Here is a 21284-nt window from a genome sequence, read left to right as displayed (position 1 = left end):
TATGATAAACCTGAACATTCAAGCATAAGTTAGCAATGTTAAGTGATTGCTCTTCAGTTTTCCATAGAGAGAAGTTGTGCTACATATCTTTTAAGGAGAGTTTTCCCTTCCTCCTGGGGCCCCGAACTAACACAACAGACTTGAGTAACTGTTACACTTATGATGCACAGTTCCACAGTGTATCTACCTTAATTTTCCTCCATAAATTTTTATTACAAATGGTACTTTCTAGCTTGCATATGATAATCTAATTTAGCACAAACTCTATACTTACATATTTATCTTATATTTTCTGTAGCAGTTTTTTCATGTAGTTCAGAATGAGAACTCCTATTTCCAGGTGTTCCATCACATGAAAATTTTGAAATCTAACATCTCTAAAGTGCCCTCTTCTGGAAGTTTCACAAGAAATATGCTATGAGCAGCATCTTTTCCTGGACCTTTACATTGGGATTTTCCTTAAAACAAAACATTGTTCTAGCAGTGGCCTTTCTGTTAAAATTAAAGGACTGATTTAAAAAATTCCTTTTGTGGAATTAGCCACTCTCTTCCTATTCTTACTCAATTGGTAGAGTGCAAAGAGCATGAATTTTGGAGTCAGACAACAGGAACTGAATTATGACTGTCATTTACTAGTAGATCTTCTTCCTTGGCCTCAGACACCTTAGTAGTAAAAAGGCTGATCACACGGGATTGCTGCAAGGATTACTCAAGATCATTCAAGCAAAGGGCCTGGTATGAGGGGTACTTGGAGATAGTGATTAGATCTCCAGATGGCTATGAAACTAGGAAAGAAGAAAGATGAGAAGAAACATAAAATGATGGGCTTTGACAAGCTGTCTCAGGTTTCACTGCCTTGGGTTTTCTGGCATTGTTCTTGTTTTCCTATCTGATTTCTGCAGTTTTACCTGTCTTTCTTCCTAATTTATCTCTACTACCTGCTGTTCAATTTTGTTTTATTTTCCACTCATCCTTTACCCTCCTCTATTTGGTTTCCCAGAAAGAACTCAGAAGAAGGATTTGGCCTCATGTGGTCTCTGTTTCCCTTCCCCATTATGGGTTGAACTGTGTCTTCCAGAATTGATATGCTGAAGTTTTAACTCTCAGTAACTCAGATTTTGCCCTTATTTGTACTAGAGCTGGGTGGTCCCGATCAATACGATTGGTGCCCTTATAAAAAGGCATAGGTATTCAGGAAGACTGTCAAATGGACATGAAAACAGTCAGCTGCAGTTTGAGAAAAGAGGACTCAAACAGACTTTTCCCTCAGCCCTCAGAAGGGAGCCAGCCATTCTGACACTTGGTCTCCAGAATGGCAGATAGGCATTTTTGCTGTTTAGATCGCTCAATTTGTGGCACTTTGTTATGAAGCCCTAACAAACTAGTGTGCTTACCACATGAAACAAGCTCTGACTTCATAGTCCTGCTTTACTTTTTGTTTTTCTTTGGTACCAGGGACTTGTGCTTGCGAGGCAGACATGATGCCACTGAGCTAAATCCCCAGCCTTGCTTTAGTTTTTTTAAGCTCCAGAGAGGCTGTGGTCCTAATTCATTTTGATAATCTACAGAAAGCTTAATCTTGGGACACATTTTTGTTTCAAGTATTACTCAGAGTCTGTCAAAATATACTTCATAAAGTCCTCCAAAGATCTCTGTACACATGTGACTTTGTAACTCCAACATAAAGGAAGCAGCGTCCCCAGACTGATATGACTCATTGTTCCTATGGCCCGGTGCCCTATAAATTCTTGATTAATGGGGAATGTGGATAAACAACTACCTACCAATCTAAAAAAGTAAAATGTATTTTGCCTACCTGGAATCAAGATTTTCTGAGACTGGAGCTGAAATACAGTCTTCCCTCAGTATCCTCAGGGGATTGGACCTAGGATCCCTATGGATGCCAAAATCTGCAAGTGCTCTTTCTATATGTAATATGGCACAGTATTTGCAGATGATCAATGTACATCCTCCTGTGTACTTTGAGTCACCTCCAGATTACTAGAATATCCAAACAATGTAAATGCTTGTGACACAGCTGTTATATTATACTGTTCAAAGTAGATCAAAACAGTTTTCAATACCATAAATTAACCCAGGTTTCAAGGCCAGGCAAAGATGCCCAACTCATCACTGAGATTAGGAATTTGCAATTTTTTTTGTAAGGAGCCAGATAGAAAGCATCTGTAAGCTTTCAGTCCCTGTTATAACCACTGACAAGAATGACAAGAAAGACTATATGTAATTTTTTCCTCAATATTTCTGATCCATAGTTGACTGAGTCATAGGAGGTAGAACCCACAAATGTGGAGGGCTGATTATACTTAGAGAGCAGAGAATATAGTGAAAAATTGGCCTCAGCTCTCTTAAATAGATTCTGGTCCCTACCTATTCTTGAGAAACACAGAATTCAATTTATGAAATTCTCAGACTTCAGATTATTCCAAAATGTTTGAATCTCAGCATCCTGTATCTCTTCTTGCTGAGTCTCCTTTGCTTCATCTCCTCATGTGCTACTGTAGATGGCAGTTTTACATCTGAGCTCTACAATTTACTTGCTGGGCCACTTTCCAGGTACAGCTTCTTTTTCTTTTGAAAATCCTATTATCCACCAGGCAAAGATTCTGAAATTTGAATACCTACACCAAGTCAGGGGAGGGGCCATCTGGCATTAGAATATCTCCCAGTGTGTGTTACCTTCTTTTGGCCCAATAGTATATTCCTTTATTTAAGTAAGGAAGTTGGTACTATAGTGCTTATTTGTTACTGTGATTTTTGGATAACTTATCCTTTTTCAAAGGATTGAGCTTCCACATGCAATTGTATACTACAAGCTTTTCTTGATTGCCTGTGATATCTTTTTTTTTTTTGGTACCAGGGATCGAACTTGGGACTTTGCACTTATGGGGCAGTTGGCGGAACCACTGAGCTAAATCCCCAGCTGCCTATGATATCTTCATTACTCTCTTAATTGGTTCATCCAAGAGGGTAGAAAAATATACATTTTCCTCACAAAGCTTGTAATCTAGTTAGAGAGACATACTTAAGAGTGTACTGAATCAACCTGCCAAAGATTAAAACTAGACCCACACCTATCACTGTGCACTAAACTAAGATCAAAGTGGATTAAAGAGCTAAATATCAAGACAGAAATAGTAAACTTGCTGGAAGATAAGTTAGGTAGAACTCTCAATGACACTGGCATAGGAAAAGACTTTATGAACAAAACTTCAGTAGCATGGGAACTAGCGCAAAGAATTAACAACTGGGATCTCATCTTATTAAAAAGCTTCTGCACTGCAAGAGAAACTACCAACAGAGCTAAGAGACAACCTACAATATGGGAAGAAATTTTTAGCAGCTGTACCTCAGACAAAGGTGTACTATCTAGAATATATAAAGAATTGAAAAAAATCAGACCCTCCAAATTCAAAGACCCAATTCAAAAATGGGCATCTGAAATGAACAGACATTTCTCAGACAAAGAAGTAAAAACAGCAAATAAATATATGAAAAAAATGTTCAACATCACTGGTCATTCGAGAGATGTAGATGAAAACAACACTGAGATTCTACCTAACCCCACAAAGAATGGCTGCTATCAAGAAATCAACCAATAATAAATGCTGGTGGGGGTGTGGGGAGAAAGGAACCCTTCTCCATTGTTGGTGGGAGTGCAGACTGGTGCAACCACTGTGCAAATCCATATGGAGATACCGCAAAGAACTAGGACTAGAGGTCCCATTTGACCCAGCTATTCCCCTGCTGGGTATCTTCCCAAAAGAATTAAAAGAACCATGCCACAGCAATATATGTGCACCCATGTTCATAGCAGCCAAGTTTGTAATAGCTAAGGTTTGGAAACAGCCCAAATGTCCATCAAATGGAAACTGGATAAAGAAGATGTGGGGTTTTATAAAATAGAGTACTACTCAGCCATAAAGAATGAGAAACTAGAGTCATTTATAGCTAAATGGATGCATATTGAGGCCATACTCTTAAGTGAAATAAATAGGACACACATGTGTAAATACCAAATAGTATCTCTAGTGAGAAACTGAAAGTTTAAATAAGGATTAAAATGATTAAAATGAATAATTGATAATTTGAAATAGGAAAAGTTCCAAAGGTGGAGGGGTGGCGGGAGGGGAAGGGGAAAGGGAAGGAAGGAAAGGAAAAAATTATGAGAAAGAAAAAAAAATGGAAACAAAATCTATGTAAATAGGGAAGGGTGGTGGGGGTGAATGGTGCATAGGTAATGGGGAAAAAAATAAGACCTAAGATACATCATGTTCAGGTACAAACACCCAATGATAAATGTAAATGTACTGTATACCTAAAATTTACCAATTAATAAAAAAAAAAAAGAGTGTACTAACAAGTAAAGTGTGAGTCAGTATAGGAAAAACTGTAGACATTCAGAAGGAAGGAACCAATGCCAACAGAGGTTGTAGATAAAGGATTCATAGAGGTAGTGGATATGAGCTAGATTTTAAAGAATCAGTAGGATTTAAAGTGGGGCAAAAAAAGGCACACAGGAAAAAAAACAACAATAAAGGGAAGGGAAAGGAACAAATCAAAACAAGAGGGTTTTGGCCAAGAATATGACATGAAAAACTGTATATAACTTATTTTTGGAAATGAAAGGAGTCAATGAAAGTGATCTGACTCATGTGTCGTGGGAACTCATGTGTAATGGGAAGTATTCTGAAATAAGATTGTGTTTTCTCGAAGTCATGGATATGTGATGAGGACCATGTAGGACATATAGGAGTGACTAAAAAGTATCCAATGAGCCCATATTTCTCAATGAAAGCATCATGTCTGCCTGTTCCCCTCTGTAGGTGATCAAGAGGACACAATAAACTGTTAAAAAGGATGGGTGGCAGTGAAAACCAAGCCTGCTCACTGCAGTAGGAGTTCCCTAGCACATACTCTTTCTTTCGGGCTGACTTTCGCTTCTCTTCATTAACTTCATGGTTGGCATCCCGAAGCTTGACCTCACGATCGGAAAGGCTTGCTGGTATGATGTCTAGCTCCAGGTCCTTGTTATCCTGCATGCAGAGGGATCACAGAGGTTACCTTGGAGAAGCTTTAGAAAAGCCACTCACCCATGCTGGGTGAGGTGTTAAAGCAGAAAACGAGAGAAGAATGTAATGGAGGATGAAAAGATGGGGGGGGGCTATAAACTCCTACCCACAAGCACTCTTCTTACGAGGCAATTCTTCCTTTCAAATAAGAGACAGAAAATATTGAGTGCTAATAGCCATAGTGATAGACATTATGTATCCACTTTTCTGAGGCCTTTAGTCCTGATTACATCTAAACATACACAGGCATAAATGGGTCTAGGACTAGTTCTTCACCAATAAGATAAATATGAAACAGAAACACATAAAGACATAAAAACCTTTGTCAAGGGAAGATATTTTTATTTAAATAACCAATTTCCCTTGCAAACAGATCAATGATTGAACTTTCCAATTACTTGTCCCTGCTTATTTCAACCAACATTTGGTATTTATACATGATGGAATCCTCTAGGGAAAAAATTAGATCAGTGACTGGGGGAAATGTTAGCTGCCTCAACTTTTAGTGGTCTAACTACTGTCTAAGCTTCTCTGCTTTAAAGCATGAGCCTATTTAAAGATTTATGAATTAGAAATTCTAAGATTAAATTGCCAGGCTGTATTTAGCTTTTAATTCATAGGTCACTGACCCCTATTATAAAGAAGAGATTAAAAGTCGGTCTTCCTTTGCTTCATGGCAAATAGTATCTTTTCTCATTTGAAATGTCAATAGCCTTCACACAAATTACACCCCTTATTCTTGAAAGAGCGCTATTATATATACTAGGAACTCTAATCATTTGGGGATTAATATAATTGAGTAGGAGATGGTACTGATGAGGCTAAAATAAAGGGGTTAGTCCTCAAAGTCAATAGTTAACTCTACACAGAGAAAAACCGCTCAGTAGCCATAGGCTCCTCTCCTGGCCAGTCAATTTTGCAATATACAGGGCATTAACTAGAGGTGAACAAATTCTTGTCCCTCACCCCACCCCCACTCAAAAGCCACACAAGGCAAGTAAGTGCTCTAGGATTGCCAGCTAAGAAGGACTGCTCTGGAAACTTCTCCTTGGTGGCAATGGGAGCCCAGTACTATGAGAGACGAGAAAGGAGTACATCCCAGTGGGAGACCGCATACCTACCTCTGTGTTGACTCCTAGGGCTTTCTCCAGGGAGTATCGGTACTTCCCCATCCTCAAAGAGAAATCCCGATAGTGTTTGTCCACTGTGGTCACCCATTTCCTTATCTCTGTGGCATGAATGTGGCCTTTTTCTACAAAGCTATCAGCCAGCTGAATCAGAAGCTTCACCTTCTCCTTTGTTTGCTGCCCCAAAAGATGGTCTTAAGTTACTAGACGACATTACTCTTGGGCCCCTTCCCTCCCAAGTCTCCTTCTCTCCACAGCAGCCATAGGCACCTAAGAGCTAGACTGCATGGACTTATGTCCCATCTTTGCATTTACTACCCTGGTCACCTTGAGCAAAGTGTTTAAACCCTCTGTGCCCTCTCAGTTCCTTCATCCACAAAGCAGGAATTTGAGCAGTAACAGTACCTGCATCATAGGGCTGTTATAAGCATTAAATGAGCTGATAATGCAGAATCCTTAGAACAGTGCCTTGAACTCAGCAGGCCCTCACAGTGCCCACAGGAAGCCATAACCGTTAGGCATTATTATTACTACCCACATCAATACAGTGCTTTTCTGGTTTATACAGTATGTTATCATCACATCTGAGATCTGTGTGAGTCTTGAAGCATCCTTAAGAAGTAGGTGGAGGGAGATAGCCTGGGTCTCTTTGAGTCACAGATGAAACACCTGAGGATTAGTTTTTAGGGTCCAAATTCATATCACTAGTAAGCAATAAAGCCTGTTTTTATTTGATCCTTTCTTCCTAGTTCTCTCCCTTCCCTGGTTTAGAGATGCAGAGGTAGGCTCTGAAACATATGTTGGCATATGCTAGCATCCAAGGAAATCCAACAACAGACTTAGGAGTAAATTTTGTCCCTTTTAGATTAGCCTTTACTTTCCCTTAGAGAGAAAAGGTTTAAAGGAGCCAGTAACTGTTCCAGGTCTAACAAGGCAAAACTCTGACATGTGCTGGGTTAATTTCATTTTTAGCAAAAATTTGTTCAATACCCACTCTGTTCATATGTGCAGAGAGCTATAGGGACGGGCTTGGGGGGTAAACAAAAGGAGGGAAAAAATGATGTTCATGCTCTCCAATAGTGCATAATCCCTAGAGGGGACAAGAGTTTCGTGCTCAGTAGTTAAGTAACTCAGGGCGTCATGTAATTGAATGTCAAAATGAGAAGTGTGTATAGTTAACAAAGCAGGAATTTTAAGTACAGAAAAATGAAGGCATGGTAGCATGAGAAGGTAGGAAAGAACTCTTGGGGAAGGTGGGGCTCAAATTGGGTAAGATGTAAAAATTGAAGGGATATTTAGACAAGAAACCACTTGCTCATCTTTCATCTTAAGTGTAAGTTTTGAAAATCTAAAATCTATCAGGGAAGCCTGAAAATTCTTAAGGGAAAGGATTTAAATAATATTCTAAGAAGAAAAATTATCTTTTGGGCTAGAGAAAAGTAGGTGCAAAAGTTAGACTTCTCATTCAGTTTAGATGACTGAGAGAAACTGAGGGAGAAAAATCAGTGGAGCAGCACTCAAAAAGACAGAAGAGCCTTTCTTTCTTTGCCTTTGCCTCCTAACCCCTCTAACTCTCCTATATCCTCCTCTCCAGGCTCACCTACAGCCCTTTCCAAGAGAGACAAACTCTTCCAAGGATGCCAGAAAGCTCTGTCTGCACACAGCCAGGGATAGTAGGGCTCCAGCTCTCCGCTAGCTTGGCCTACATACTGAGCTTCTCCTATCTCAGGACAGTGGGCTGGTGCCAGGGGCTGGGAGCCAAGGAGCTGGAAGACCTTTGAAATGCAGGAGAGGGGCGAGAGTGAGGGCTCAGCATTGGAGCTGGTTAAGAAAATATAGGTGTCCTAAGGACTTCTATAATATTGCATATAGGGTTTTAATGTTTTTAGAGAAAATGGTTTTCTTAATTTTCCTGTTTACTTAAAACAGAGCTTAATTTTTGCTGCCAAAAATCAAGAAATCCATATTTATGTAAAAGTGCTGGAAATATATATTCTCTGCTTTTGTTAAGGTAACTTCATTTATCAGATGGGATTTTTCAGTCAGGTAGTGGTAGTAACTCTACCAGGGCAGCTCTGTTAGAGGAAAATGCAACCTAAAGCATCAAAACTGTTATTCAAAGCAATAAGGAGAAAGATTTATAACCAAGAGCATCCCAGGCTCTTGTAGAGCCTGGGGAACAAACAGTAAAGTGAGCAGTGTGCACAAGCTCTCCCCCATGTGGCCTGCTTACCATTGCAGCAGCCCTATCTCTATGCTCTCCATGCCCCTGAACAGCAGCCAGGCTGAAGGTCACAGGCCCCTACTGCTATCGTGATGGGCTCCTACTCATTTTATTCTCAATCCAATGGCCCCTTTTGTCTCCTTCTTCCCCACAAGATAGGTGGGTGATGCCTTTCCCCGTGATTCCAAAGAACCTTACACGTGTGTCTCAGTATTTACCATGCAGAGTTATTTATATGTCTCCTTCATTAGACCATGAACTCCTAAAAGGTAACCATCACATCTTATTTACTTGCTTGTCTCTAATGCCCAGGATACAGTGGGCATACCGTAAACTCTGAATGGAGGAATGAGTGAATGAATATGCATATCTTGTGTCTGGGGGAGAATAAAGCCATACCTGCAAGAGTTAACAGTTTACATTGGGAAGAATCAGATGACAAACTTGGCCCATGCACTGAACAAGCCCACTGAGACACCAACTGTGGCCATAACCCTCGCAACATGCAGTCTGGAATGGTTTCTTACATAGTGAGTAAAGTAGTACCATGTTACCTGCCACATTCCTGGCCACAGCTGATGAGATCAGAGGCAAACCTTGCTCCATCAATATGTGGCCAGTGACTCCTGAGGTGTCCTGGCCTAAAAGCTCTCTCTAAAAGGGATAATGTCAACATGGTGGGTCAATGGAGGTTTTGCTCTGGGGATCTGCACTGCAGAATCAGGGATCCAGGTGGTTGACTACAGGGTAGAAGTGAAAACACATCAAGGAGAGGGGAGAAGAAAATGGAAGCTGAATCCTAATAATGGGGGAATATTACAGAGACGTCTGAGCTCCTGCTGTGGGGAGATCAGATAATGTGGCTTCTCAGGGTGCTCCTGGTCTGGGGTGACACCGTAGTTGTCATCTTCAGAGGTGAGACTATGCCACATTGCTTGTTTTTCCCATAGGGTGAGTCATTCAGCATTTCATGGGACCCTGAGAGGTCCATCTACTCAGTTTCTATCTTTATTTCCACACATGGCCATACAATATCTTGTCCCCTACAGAATGCAAGTAAGTTTGAAACTCAAATCTTGTCATCAAAGACAGTATCTTGTATAGACTGATAAAGTAGAGTTCAGATTGTAGTGACTGTTGGATAACAGGTTCAAACGTATGGCCATAACTGATCTTTGTGGAAGAGGGAGAGTTTGGGAATATAACTCACCTGGGTCTAGAAATCTAGAACTGACAGCTCACATATCTTGGGCGTCATGCGTCTCCTAATGTACGTTTTTCCCTTTTTATTTTGAATATATATTATCTGCTGGGAAAGAGCTTTAAGGAAGAGAGATTCAGCAATTCTAGTTTTCCTCTCTCCCTCCTATCTCCCCTTTTCTCCTTTCTCATCTTATTTTCTTTGATCAATTAATATTATGTCATCTTCCCATAATTAGTAAGCCTTACTCTAAGATTTTAAGAAGCTTTTTTGTCTTTAAGATTTAATCCTCTTGATATTAGTTTTATAATTTCATTATAATCTTTCACACTTGCCTTTCATTATTGACCTCATATTTACTGTACATATTTTCTGTACAAATTGGCTTAGTAAGCTCCTTGTTCAGGTAAACAGGTTTCTTGAGATAAATTTCCATATTCACTTTGTGGATCCTTTGGCATTACATGTAAAAAACTTAACCTTTAAAAATTTCCCATCACATATGAGCTAAATTCCTGTTAAAGCCTCAGAAACAGAATTCTTCCCATCCTATCTGAACTGTTTAGATTGTACTTTTCTTTGCCTAAAGTACCTGTCTGACACTCCAGGTTTCCCTTTCCTTGCTGTCTGAATTCCAAGAAGTATAATCTATAAGCTTCCAGTCATTTCATCACTGCTTAATTCTCTTCTTAAGAAGAATGAAGTCTGGTTTATCTTATTGCTGCTCTCACTTTCAGAGACAAAACTACCCACTTAAAAAGTGTATTCTCAACATAGGTCACCACCAACTGTAAATCAAAACCACAATGGATTCTACATCAAAATGACAGACAATAACTTTGTGTTGGCAAAGAAGTAGAGATGTTGGAACCCACATACACTTCTGGTGAGAATATAAAATGGTGCAGCCACTTTGGCAACAGTTTAGCAGTTCTTCTAGGTTAAAAACAGAGGGATCGGTTTATCCAGCCATTCCACTCCAAGGTATACAAATAAGAGAACTGAAAACATGTTCATACCAAAACTTGTACATAACTTTTCACAACATTATAGTGGCCCTAAACTAGAAACAATCAAAACATTAACCTGACGAATGGTAACAAAAAGTGGTATGTCCATACAATGGAATATTATTCAGCCACAAAAGGGATAAAATACTGATATATGCTATAACATGGATATATCCTGAAAATATTATGTAAGGAAAAGAAGCTAGGCACCAAAGGCCACATACTGTATGACTCCATTTATATCAAAGATACAGAAGACAAATCTATAGAGATAGAAAGTACACTAGTAGTTGCCCGAAGGAGGAGGGTGTGGGGAGTGCTAATGGGTATGGAGTTTCTTTCTGGGGTGATAAAAATGTTCTGGAAGTCAATAGTGGCAATGGTTGTACAATCTTGTGAATATAGTAAAAACTACCAAATTATAAAAGAAAAGAAATGAAAAACAAAATGTAAAAAAAGGTTCTGTTTTTAGAAAAGACAAGAGTTCTTCCAGATATTAAGGTGGTATCTATTACCATGCTCTAAGATGCCTTATAAATTAAAAAACCCACAATAGGGAATCTCATTTGTAGTCTCCTAATTGGATTATTTATAGGGATATCACAATGTAAAATTTTATTTTCCTCTTATCCTCACGCAAACTCTATCTAATTTTTATTTTTAATTTGTGGGTTTTTATATAGACGGCATCTTTTTATTTTTTGGTACCAGGTGAATCTAACTCAGGACCTTGTACTTGCCAGGCAGGTGCAGTGCCACTGAGCTAAATCCCAGGCCCTAGAAAGTACCTTTTTATATTCAGTGTTTCTTCCACTTGACCTTTCTTTGGAGCAGAGTATAATAATTCAGTATAATCTATAATCTATGACCTATCAAGTCATGAAGGTCACCATATTCACCCTTTGTGGCTCAGGGTCAGTGTGGTTTCCACTTCAAATTCACTTCATTAGTTTCACAGATTAAAATCAAAGATGGCTGGGTAATAAGAGTCTGGGAAGTGGAATGGAGGTGGTACAGGAGGCTTTTGCTATTCATCAGAAGGTTCTCACGTGGATTTGTTATCCAACAGATATTCGGATACAAATAACCCTGAGATTTGGAGCTTGCTAGATGGGAGAATGATACCCTACACAGAAATAGTTAAGCTGTAGTTAAGCTGGAAGGAAGATAAGAACATAGAGAGCCAAAGTATCAAAATCATAGTAAATACAGATTTGGGGGTGGTGGTGAAATCTACACAAATTTCCTTTTCCTCTATGTTCATGCAAGCTTGTGGCCTCCCTTCAATGCACAAGAGACAGTCAGGTGACCTGAGGAACATGAGATGAATAAACATGAGAAAGATCATATCCTTCAGAATCTTGCTGACTCACAAAGGTGATACTGTTGTACAGATTACTGGAGAACAGATGGTCCATGCCAGGTGTCCAAAGGTTATACAGACAAAGGCTGTGATACAAGGAAGGACCAGATCTTTCCCAGAACACAGCCTGGATCACAGAGGAGATGGCACTTGACTGTACAGGTGGACTCCTTTTAAAAAGTGCAAACAAGAGGGAAGGGGAGGATATTCTAGTTGGAGAAATGGTACAGAGGCAAAAAGCTGTATGATGCATTTCTTGGAAGGTAAAAAAATACATTCGTTGAGCTTGAGCATAAAACTTCCATAAAGGCATAATTGAAGATAAAGCTGGGAAGGGGGCTTAGATATAAAAGCTGTGAGGCCTTATCCCGGAGGCACTGGAGAACCACTGAAGCTCTTTGGCTGAGTGGTAATGTGACCAAAGTAATCTTTTAAAGAGAGGAAAAGCAGGAGGGATTGGAAGGAGGGAAGGGCCAAAAGCAAGGAGCCCAACTGAGAATTGATTACATCTTAGGTTGATAACAAGGAATGGAAAAGAGGAGAAAGTTATGAAGTGGGTCGTAAAGGAAAGATGAACTAAATTGAGTAGTTCTCCACATTACCACCTTGGTTATGAACCAAAGAACCTTAGGATTCATAGTTTAAGAAGTTCTGGGTATCTGCTGTTGTCCATCCTATGCAGGTAAGAACACCCAGAAAGTTGATACTATTCATCCCATTAATGGTTTACCATTGTCACTATTTGGAGAAGGGCACATAGACTTAAACTGGCTAACTTAAAAGCTGTTTTCTGTTGGATTTGAACATGGCTCTGTTCAAATGTGCCACTTCTTTGTGCTGTTCACTCTACCTGATATTGAAATGAGTTTCTTATCTGATTTCATACTTTTTTGTGTTGGGCAAAAAGTCCCAAAAAGGTCACAGTGGTATAGGGAACAGCTCTCTAATATTGAGAGTTCATAGTATGGGACTCATAAAGTGGAAATTACTTGAAATAATTGGTTCAGGAATGAGGTTCAGGTCTTAAAATTGTTACACCAAACCAGAGGAACATGCACTGTAGTGCCAGAAACATTTCTGGGTAGGATAGGGAATTAACATGCTCTGGCCTTTGGCTCCCATGAAAGCAGCTCTCACCTTAGGAAGAGCATCTCCTGTATGTCTGAGTGAAGCCAAGAAAGGCTCCTACATGGCAGGGAGCCTAGTATGAGAGATGAGGATGTTAGAGAGAGGAAGCTGAGACAGATAAGATTTTCATTCAAACCCAAGCAGTCTAGGATGAAATGGTGGCTGTGACAACATGAAAATCGCATTTCCTTTCACACAGCATCCCTTGCCACCTCATGTGCATGAGGATGTGAGGGTGTATACACATTTTGCTTCCCAGAGACACAGCCTGACTCATTAGCAGGTCTGAGGCTAGACAGAAATAGCTCAGGAAAATATACTCAGGAAATAAGAAACTCACCTCCTTTGGGAACCCACCCATAGATACCAGCCCTTCCCATAGTTGGAATTTTCAAAGCCATTCAAACTTCAAGAATATGTGGATACATGCAGATGTTCACACATGCCTGCACATTTTTGCATGAATACACCTTTTTGGCTCATTTGGTCTGAAAGAATAGAGCATATCCCAGAACCTGGAGCATAATGAGAAGCACAGTGTATAGCAACTGACTTTACACTTAGAGCTGCTGTGCCTAGCAGCTGCAATTCCTTGGGAATGCAGGTTTCACAAGAGACAATCCTAAACATGCTTCCCTCTCACCATGTGAGCCATACATTTCTGCTTCCAGAGGCTGCTCTTACTTCTATAATGTGAAATTGGCCAGGATGGGGGTGCTAAGTGGACTTGGGGTGGGGTTCAGGGTGCTTCCTACCTTGGCAGGCACCCTGAATTCTCCATATTCTTTTAGTAGCTCCTGAGTCTCCTCTGTGGTCTCTCCCATGGAGGTATGTGTTGAGAGGTAATATTCACCCGTTTCTTGGATCCAGTCCAGTGCCTGTGAGAGGAAAGAACCCAGCCAGTCCCCCAAAGGCAGCTGTCAGTAGGAAAGCATGCCACAAGAAAGGTTTATAACTTGGGACAACATGATGGGCCTGGGAAATGCTCACACCATTGACTCAGCAGCTATCTCGGAAGGTGTTTTTATGAATGAGCCTGTCCCTGATGTGGAATATCCCAGCAGCAAATCATTAGCCAGGGGACTCTTCTGGGCCAGGTGCAGTCTCATCTGTGAGCTAGGGACACAATGAACAGCATCTCCTCACATACCTGGTGCCAACTCAGAAGAATGCTTGGTCATTCTAAATTGACAAGTGACAGCCTGTTCCTTCATCTCTCCATCCCCTCTCTGTCCCTACTCTCCTGCTGCTGGGGTCTTCTTCTGGATGGTCCCAAGCCATAGTCATGGAGGCCGCCGTATACTCCACAGAACAGAGGCAAAGCCATGGAAAGCTCTGGACATACCTGTTTGGCACTGCGCTCAAACACCACATATTGCTGGCACTGGTCTAACCGCCTCTTTTTCAAGGTCCAGAAATGCAGGACACGATTTTCCCTCTGTAAGAGCTCGCTCAAGATGGCTGGAGGCAGAAGAGATGAACACTGGTCATAGGAGGCTCTGATCAAACCCTCAACTCCCTTGGCCCTACCACCCAGGCTGTAGGTAACTGACTTTCAAGGGTTCCCATGGGACTAATTCAACTCCAGAAGGAAGAAAGCCAAAACTGGGGACAGAGAATTTCCCAGGGGGAGCAAGCTTGGGCAGTCTAGGTGACAGCCAGTTTTTGAGGGCATTGTGAGTTAGGGGAGGAAGAAGAGCCATGGATGACTGACAATGAGCCTGATCCTCTTCACACCAAAGTTAGATCTTGGTTGTAAGAGATGCTGGGGAGCACCAGTCCCTAAAATAGCAACTGATTCAGCCGCACAGCCTAATGAGCATGGATGGACTTTGTTGGGACTCCTAGGCATTCCAGAGGATTTTCTAAAAGAGGGGCTGGACTAATGTATGGGCAGGGGCTAGGCTCACATATGTATGGACTTCTTCACCCTGCATATAGCACTCTTAACAGCAGAACCTCAGTTACAAGACTTCTGAGCAGAGGGCATAGGGAGCTGCACTAGAATCATGTCTATGTGCTGTCATTAGGTCCAAACTTCCACGTTGTCTTGGATCTGATCATAAGAAAAACTGAGTATCTGGCTTCAGCGTAGGGAGTATAAAACATTACTGTGCTTTACCATGAGAGCACAACCCAAATTGCAGTATTTGCACTTAGAAGTTTTTGTTGATTTTATTTCTTTTTAATGGCTCCCTGGAGGTTTGGCTGTAGGGATAGAATCTGTTCATACTCCCCCTCTTAACCTGAGAACTTTGATGGGTCCCAATTATCCACCATGTGGATAAGTCACATGGCTCGGCCATGTGACTTGCCTTGGCAAATAAGTTGCTAACAGATATGACAAAAGCAGGGGCTTGAAATATGACTGCAGACTTGACCTTGTCCCTTGTACCTCTGCCACCTCCACTGTGAGAACTTCCAGGTAACTACTACTCTTCCCACCCTGGTCGCTGCACAGACAAGAACCTCTCCTATAGTGAAGTCCCATTTTAGTCAGCCTGAAGTACAACTACGCTGCTGAGCCTACCACAGAGGGGAAGCCCAGCCAATACTTAGTCACCTGCACAATAAATGTTTACAGCTGTGGTTGTTATGCAGCAACCTGTTTTGGTTGTTATACTGCAATCTTTGCTCCCATATCAAATACTTACAATAAGCTTCACTGGCTTTGTGTTCAGGTAGGAGGTGAAAAGGAAACATACCAAAGGGATTGCAGGTTCCTACTCAGGTGGAAGCATTCACTGGACAAGGACAGAGGAAGTGCCTCTTCCCTTTTGTCTTTATGTCCCCTAGTCAGAACTTGGTTAATTATAGATCTCTCTCTGATGCCTGACAGAATCAGGCTAAATCAGACAACAATCCTAAAGAGTTTAGGGTTTCATTTTTTTCTTCTTCTTGAAAGTTTCATATGGACGAAAATCTACCATCACCCCAGGAAGACAGGCATTTCTGGCTCCCTCTGGTGCCCGCCCCTCTTCTGCACACAAGTGTAGGTGGGGTGTGGTGTCTCAGCAGCAGCTGGCCTCACCCAAGTTGCTATCTGCATTTGGAAGACAGAACATATGCTCTGAAATGTGCTGGAAGGAGAGGGTGACATAATGTCAGCCACCCACAGGGGCTCTCAATCAAAAACAGAATAACACATCTGGAAAAGAAACTTTGCAACCCTCCTCTCCATAGGGAACGTTGATTCCCAAGTTTAATTCTTTCCTAGGGCTTTTGATCTTCCTGGCTTTTGTGCTGTCTGATGAGGAGGAAAGCTTCACCTAAAGGCCCTGCATCCCCTCTGTCAATGATGTCTCTAAGCCTGCCTCACCCCTCACTCCAGTCAGCGAAGGTTCCCTTCCTAGTCTTGGAATCCAGGGTTGTATTTCTCTGCTCTGACAAGTGGACTCAAAGGCTAATTTCTGCATGGTCAGTCAGAGCAATAACTGAAGATAGCAAAACATAATAATTTAAGTGTAATGTGATCAGACAATAAGCAATTCTAAAGGTTATATATTTTCATATAATTATAGACTTTACAGAATTCAGAGAGATATTGAAGACTATCTAGAATAGTAGTTATGTAAATTTTATGTGTATGTTGTATAGGTGGGTTGGGGGTGGTTCTTCTTTTTTTTTGAGATAGAATTTTGCTATATAGTCCAGGGTGGCCTCAAACTCCTGGCACTCCTCTTGCCTCAGCCTCCCTTGTGCTGAGATTACAAGTGTGCACCACCACTCCGGCTTGGGGGGTACTTCTTGCCAAAATTCAGGTTCTGACTCTGTAGGTGGGCCCTAAGAGTCTGTTTCTTGTACATGCTCCGAAGTGACATTAATGCTGCTCATCTGAGAACCATATTTTGAGCAGTAAGAGTCTAGACGTTCTCCTCATTTTAAACATGAAAACTAAATTTTAAAAGCTCAGGCAATAAGTGACAACTCTAGGATTAGACCTTGGTTTTATAATTCTCAGTCTATGCCTTCTTCCTAGGTTGAAGACACCCTAGTCTTGTGCTGTTTAATATGGTAGCCACAGCCACATATGGATATTTAAATTTAAATTAAATGTCATATAAAAGTAAACATTTTGTTGCTCAGTTGCAGTAGCCATACTCCAAGTGCTCAATGGCCACATGTGACTAGTGGCTACTCTATTGTACAGTGTAGATATGGGCCATTTCCATTATTTCAGAAAATTCTACTAGGCAATGTAGTAGCCCTAGACCAGTTGTGGTGAACCTATGGCACGAGTGCTGCAGCCGGCGTTTGTTATCACCGAAAGCTCTAAAAGGTTCGCTATCATTTTCCTAGACCCTAAGATAATTGAAAAAGCTTGGAGAAAGTTTATTCTCATTTTTCTACTCCAAATCTTGATGCATGTTAGGAAAGTGAGCATCAATCATCACTGCCCACACCGTCCCACCTCAGATTTTTTCTTCTCTAAGGAGAAGAATTGGGAAATTCGCAACTGCACAAAGACTAGGTTCACAGTAGTGAGGGGCTGGCCTCTTGTCCATACCATGGGTGTGACTTGTGGCCTGGCAGGTCTCTCACTGACCTTTCACTTGCTGCTCAGGGCCCCGGGTGTGGCTGGCGACACTGGGCATGCTGACATTGTTCCTGTGGATGTACTTGAGAAACACTTCAGCATTCCGCCGTGCCAGGGTACAGGCCTGAGAGAGACAAAAGTGTGAGGGTCTTATATCCAGCAGGTGTGTGGAATTCAAGACACCAAATAAAGTGTGTCTTCCTTGCACTTTTTAGGAGGCTTGAGGGCCCGATGGTGATGAAGGTGCTGGAGGAATCCAGAAGAAGTGGAACTCTGGAGGCCACTTCTGGCCCATGGATGCTACAGTTCCAATTCAAGAGGCTCGAGTTCTGATCTTTTCTTTTACCAAGTAAAGAATTCTTCCCTGTGCCTCTTTCCTTTCCATCTCAGATAAAAATCAGAAATAGTCAAATCCCTGGACCACCTACATATAAATTTATCATTGTTAATGATCACTCCTGGGCTGGTTTTCTTCTTCTTCCAGAATGCCTTTCATATGACCACTGGTGTAAGCCCAAGGAACATAGCCCATTGTAATATTAGTTTAATGTAGACTTTAGAAAGTAAAAATTTGGGGGTAAATATATCTATTAACCATAAATCTAAGTGGAAGTTTTTAATCAATATTTTTCAAATTAGTCTGTTAAGCCCCAGTTACCTTAATAACTCTAATATGCATCCTTTATACCACCCCTTCAAGACTCATATCACCTGTGAGAAGCAGAGAGGACAGCTCAGTTTCTCTCTGCTGCCCCGATGGATGGACAGGACTAAGGCCTCAAAAGAGCAGGCAGCAGGAAGCAATCATATCTACTCTATGTCTACTAATAGCAGTTCTAGTTTCTCTTGAGATTATATAGGTTTTGAATTTTTCTAAAATGTAGGCTTTTCCTCCTCTGGTTGTAAAACCAATACATGCTAGTACACTAATTTTTATCCATAGTTTCCTGAATTAAATTATCTCTAGACCAATTGTTAAATTTTAAATCTTCTTATGCTTAAGCCTCTGAGCCCACAAAATTATATGATTAGAGGTTACTATATAATTTTATGATTTATTAAAATCAGCAACAAAGGCTGGTGAGATCTTTGGTATAAGCTTGCTGGTGGGTCCAGGATCTCTGAGAACCATGAATTTGAGGGCCCGATGATGATCTAAAGTTAAGGAATTTGAACTGGATCCACTAATGTGCCCAGATGGAGAGCTCAACATTCTCTCTATTGGGCACAAAATCTCCACAGTTACAAGGAGTTTCTCTCTCTGCTTTTAGGGACACAGAAAACATTAGCCCAGAGGTTTTCCTTTTTTCTTCTTCAAAAGAAACATTTAATTTTCTGAAGAAATACCTTTATACCTTTATTTAAAATCCTTGCTGTGGAGTACTTAAATTGTTTTGTTCTAGACTTTGTTTTATAATAGAAAAAACTTAAAAAATTATTTTAAGCCCTGTACAGAAGAATTTCTATTTAACCATATTTGTCAGTGCCAATTACTAAAGGTTTTGACCAACACAGGTGCAGATACCAGACAGATGGGAGAAAGGCAGGGGGAGGCTATCTTCAAAAGAAGGACAAAAATAAAACTCAAAGAAGTAGTTGAGTAGAGAATGTACCTAATAAAAGAAAGACAATTATAGAATTACACAAAATTAGTGGCAACATGTGAGAATATAAAAACTTTCTTTTGTATTTTTAAAAACCCAAGAGGAAGCAGAGGATAAAAGTGAGAAACCTAGAAGTGAATGGTCCCTTTAGATCAGGCTGAACAAAGACAGAGAAGATGAAAGGCCAGTTGGAGATGCTCAGTAGGACTTCCCACTCCACTGACGGCCTGTGCCTGTGCGGAGCAGGGCTGTGCTTCCTCCCTGGGAGGCTTAGGTGGCCTCTGTCAGAAAACCCCAAGTAAGATATTTCTACTTTCATACAAGAGGATAAATACTCTAGTATTTATCGGTAATTGATAATTGTTAGACTGATAAATAAATAGGCTGTCTAAATTTATTTATTAATTTTTACCCAAATTTTGCATCATCCATTATTAAAATACTTTAAATAGTGTTTTATAACTAGGTTTATATCTTTTGATCAAAAAGTAATTTTATAAACCAAATGTAATTGAGCAAAAGTGTGTATTTTTCTCAATAAATGACATCCATGGGATATCAGGCTATTCTAATTGGCAGTGGTAGTAATGGTGTATCCTAACTGCCTAGTGCTACCAAAAGTACAAGGGCAAAATCAATGTGTAAAATGTAACCTTATTGTCTTTCAAATTAACCAGTCAACATCTTTTTTTATAACTCTTTTCCCTGTTTAGAAAAAATGGAAGACCATATGAATATGTGTGTGTGTGCATGTGCATGTGCACACACACGCATGTGAGAGAGACAGAGAGAGAGGGAGAGGGAGAGAGACACTGACAGGGACAGACAGGCAATAAGGCTGGAGTCTGAGGCCTTGCATGACAATATGTTCTGACCTTAAGAAAAGCTTCCTTTTGTTCCAAGTGTTTGCTGATGAGTGGAATGACATGGTCGATCTCTGCTGCTGGCCCCAGTTTATCTCGTCCACCGCACCAATCCTCGTCTCTCCGATATTCTTGCTCTAAGCTCTCCAGGACACTGCACACCTTTATGAATCAAGGAGGAAGACTCAGTAGATTAATCAGTCACAAAGAGTTCTCTGAGGACTTCAGCCCACAGAACTCTACATAATGACATTTTTCATTTGAAGCTCAGTCTGTATATTTGGAGTATGCTACATCCCTGGGACATCTAGAAGTCCAGGAGGTGGTTCGAATCCTGTGTCTGCAGCTCAGGAGACAGATTGTGGCTGGAGATATGGGTTTTGAAATTATCTTTTTACCACTGATGGCTGAAGGCTGACACTATGAGGGTTCATGAAATTACTTAGGAATAGTATGAGGACTAAGAAAGGAAGACTAGTATATTTTTGGGGGGTTCAAAGTGTTTTATCTATATTATATTGTTATGATCTCAGGATAATTGTGAGCTAGGCAGGAAAGAAAATGGGATTTGAAAAAGATACTTGATGTGCCCAATCATATGTACTTGTCCTGCTATAAGGAGCCTCAAGCAGAAGTGAAAGAAGAAGTTGCCTCTGTTGTGTGATCTGTGGGTCATAAACAAAAGTCATCTTTCTCCTCACCTGGGAAAAATGTTCTAAGGTCCTACCATAAGGCAGTGAAATCTCCAGGCTACCTACTACAAAATGCACATTTCTTTCAGAGGAAAAATAAGTTTGAGTTAACCTAAAAAATAGTTTAAAAGGTTTTCAATTCTGAAAATATGGAAAAACCATGCTGAATGACCATATCAATGACCTCAGAAGAGAGCAGAGCATTTTGAAGGAGGTTTGGAGGGAAAGTTAGGTTGGGTCATACAGTGGGAGACCCAAGGTAGTCTAGTGTCAGAGGGTAGAAAGGATACAGACAGTAGAAACTTGAGTCCCTACACTTTCCTCTAATAGACTTGAGTACTTTCTTAGATACTGCAGCAAAGGAGGGTAGCTATAATTATCCTTAGTCTCCTGTGAGAAAGTCATCCCTTTTGATGAAGGATGTGTCTTTGGACAGGATATTCAC

At 40.7% G+C, this 21284-nt stretch overlaps 1 protein-coding gene across 26 annotated transcripts in view; it reads right to left on the bottom strand.

Moving 5' to 3' along the window:
* Kalrn (kalirin RhoGEF kinase) overlaps nucleotides 1–21284 on the bottom strand; it is a 698268-nt gene that overhangs the window by 242303 nt on the left and 434681 nt on the right. For all 26 annotated transcript variants that reach the window (XM_021259403.2, XM_021259427.2, XM_021259411.2 and 23 more), the window contains exons 18-23: nucleotides 20160–20309; nucleotides 17690–17804; nucleotides 14489–14604; nucleotides 13899–14021; nucleotides 6212–6394; nucleotides 4936–5054 (exon numbers count right to left, since the gene is read on the bottom strand). In XM_021259403.2, coding sequence (XP_021115062.1) covers nucleotides 4936–5054; nucleotides 6212–6394; nucleotides 13899–14021; nucleotides 14489–14604; nucleotides 17690–17804; nucleotides 20160–20309 — 806 coding nt within the window. The remainder of the gene's footprint in view (nucleotides 1–4935; nucleotides 5055–6211; nucleotides 6395–13898; nucleotides 14022–14488; nucleotides 14605–17689; nucleotides 17805–20159; nucleotides 20310–21284) is intronic.

Source organism: Heterocephalus glaber, unplaced genomic scaffold, assembly GCF_053883595.1.
Source record: "Heterocephalus glaber isolate CG9 unplaced genomic scaffold, H.glaber_assembly_v1.0 deba00000122, whole genome shotgun sequence".
NCBI lineage: Eukaryota > Metazoa > Chordata > Mammalia > Rodentia > Bathyergidae > Heterocephalus > Heterocephalus glaber.
Note: the sequence above shows the minus strand (reverse complement) of the source record. Positions and strands in the feature narration are given on the sequence as shown.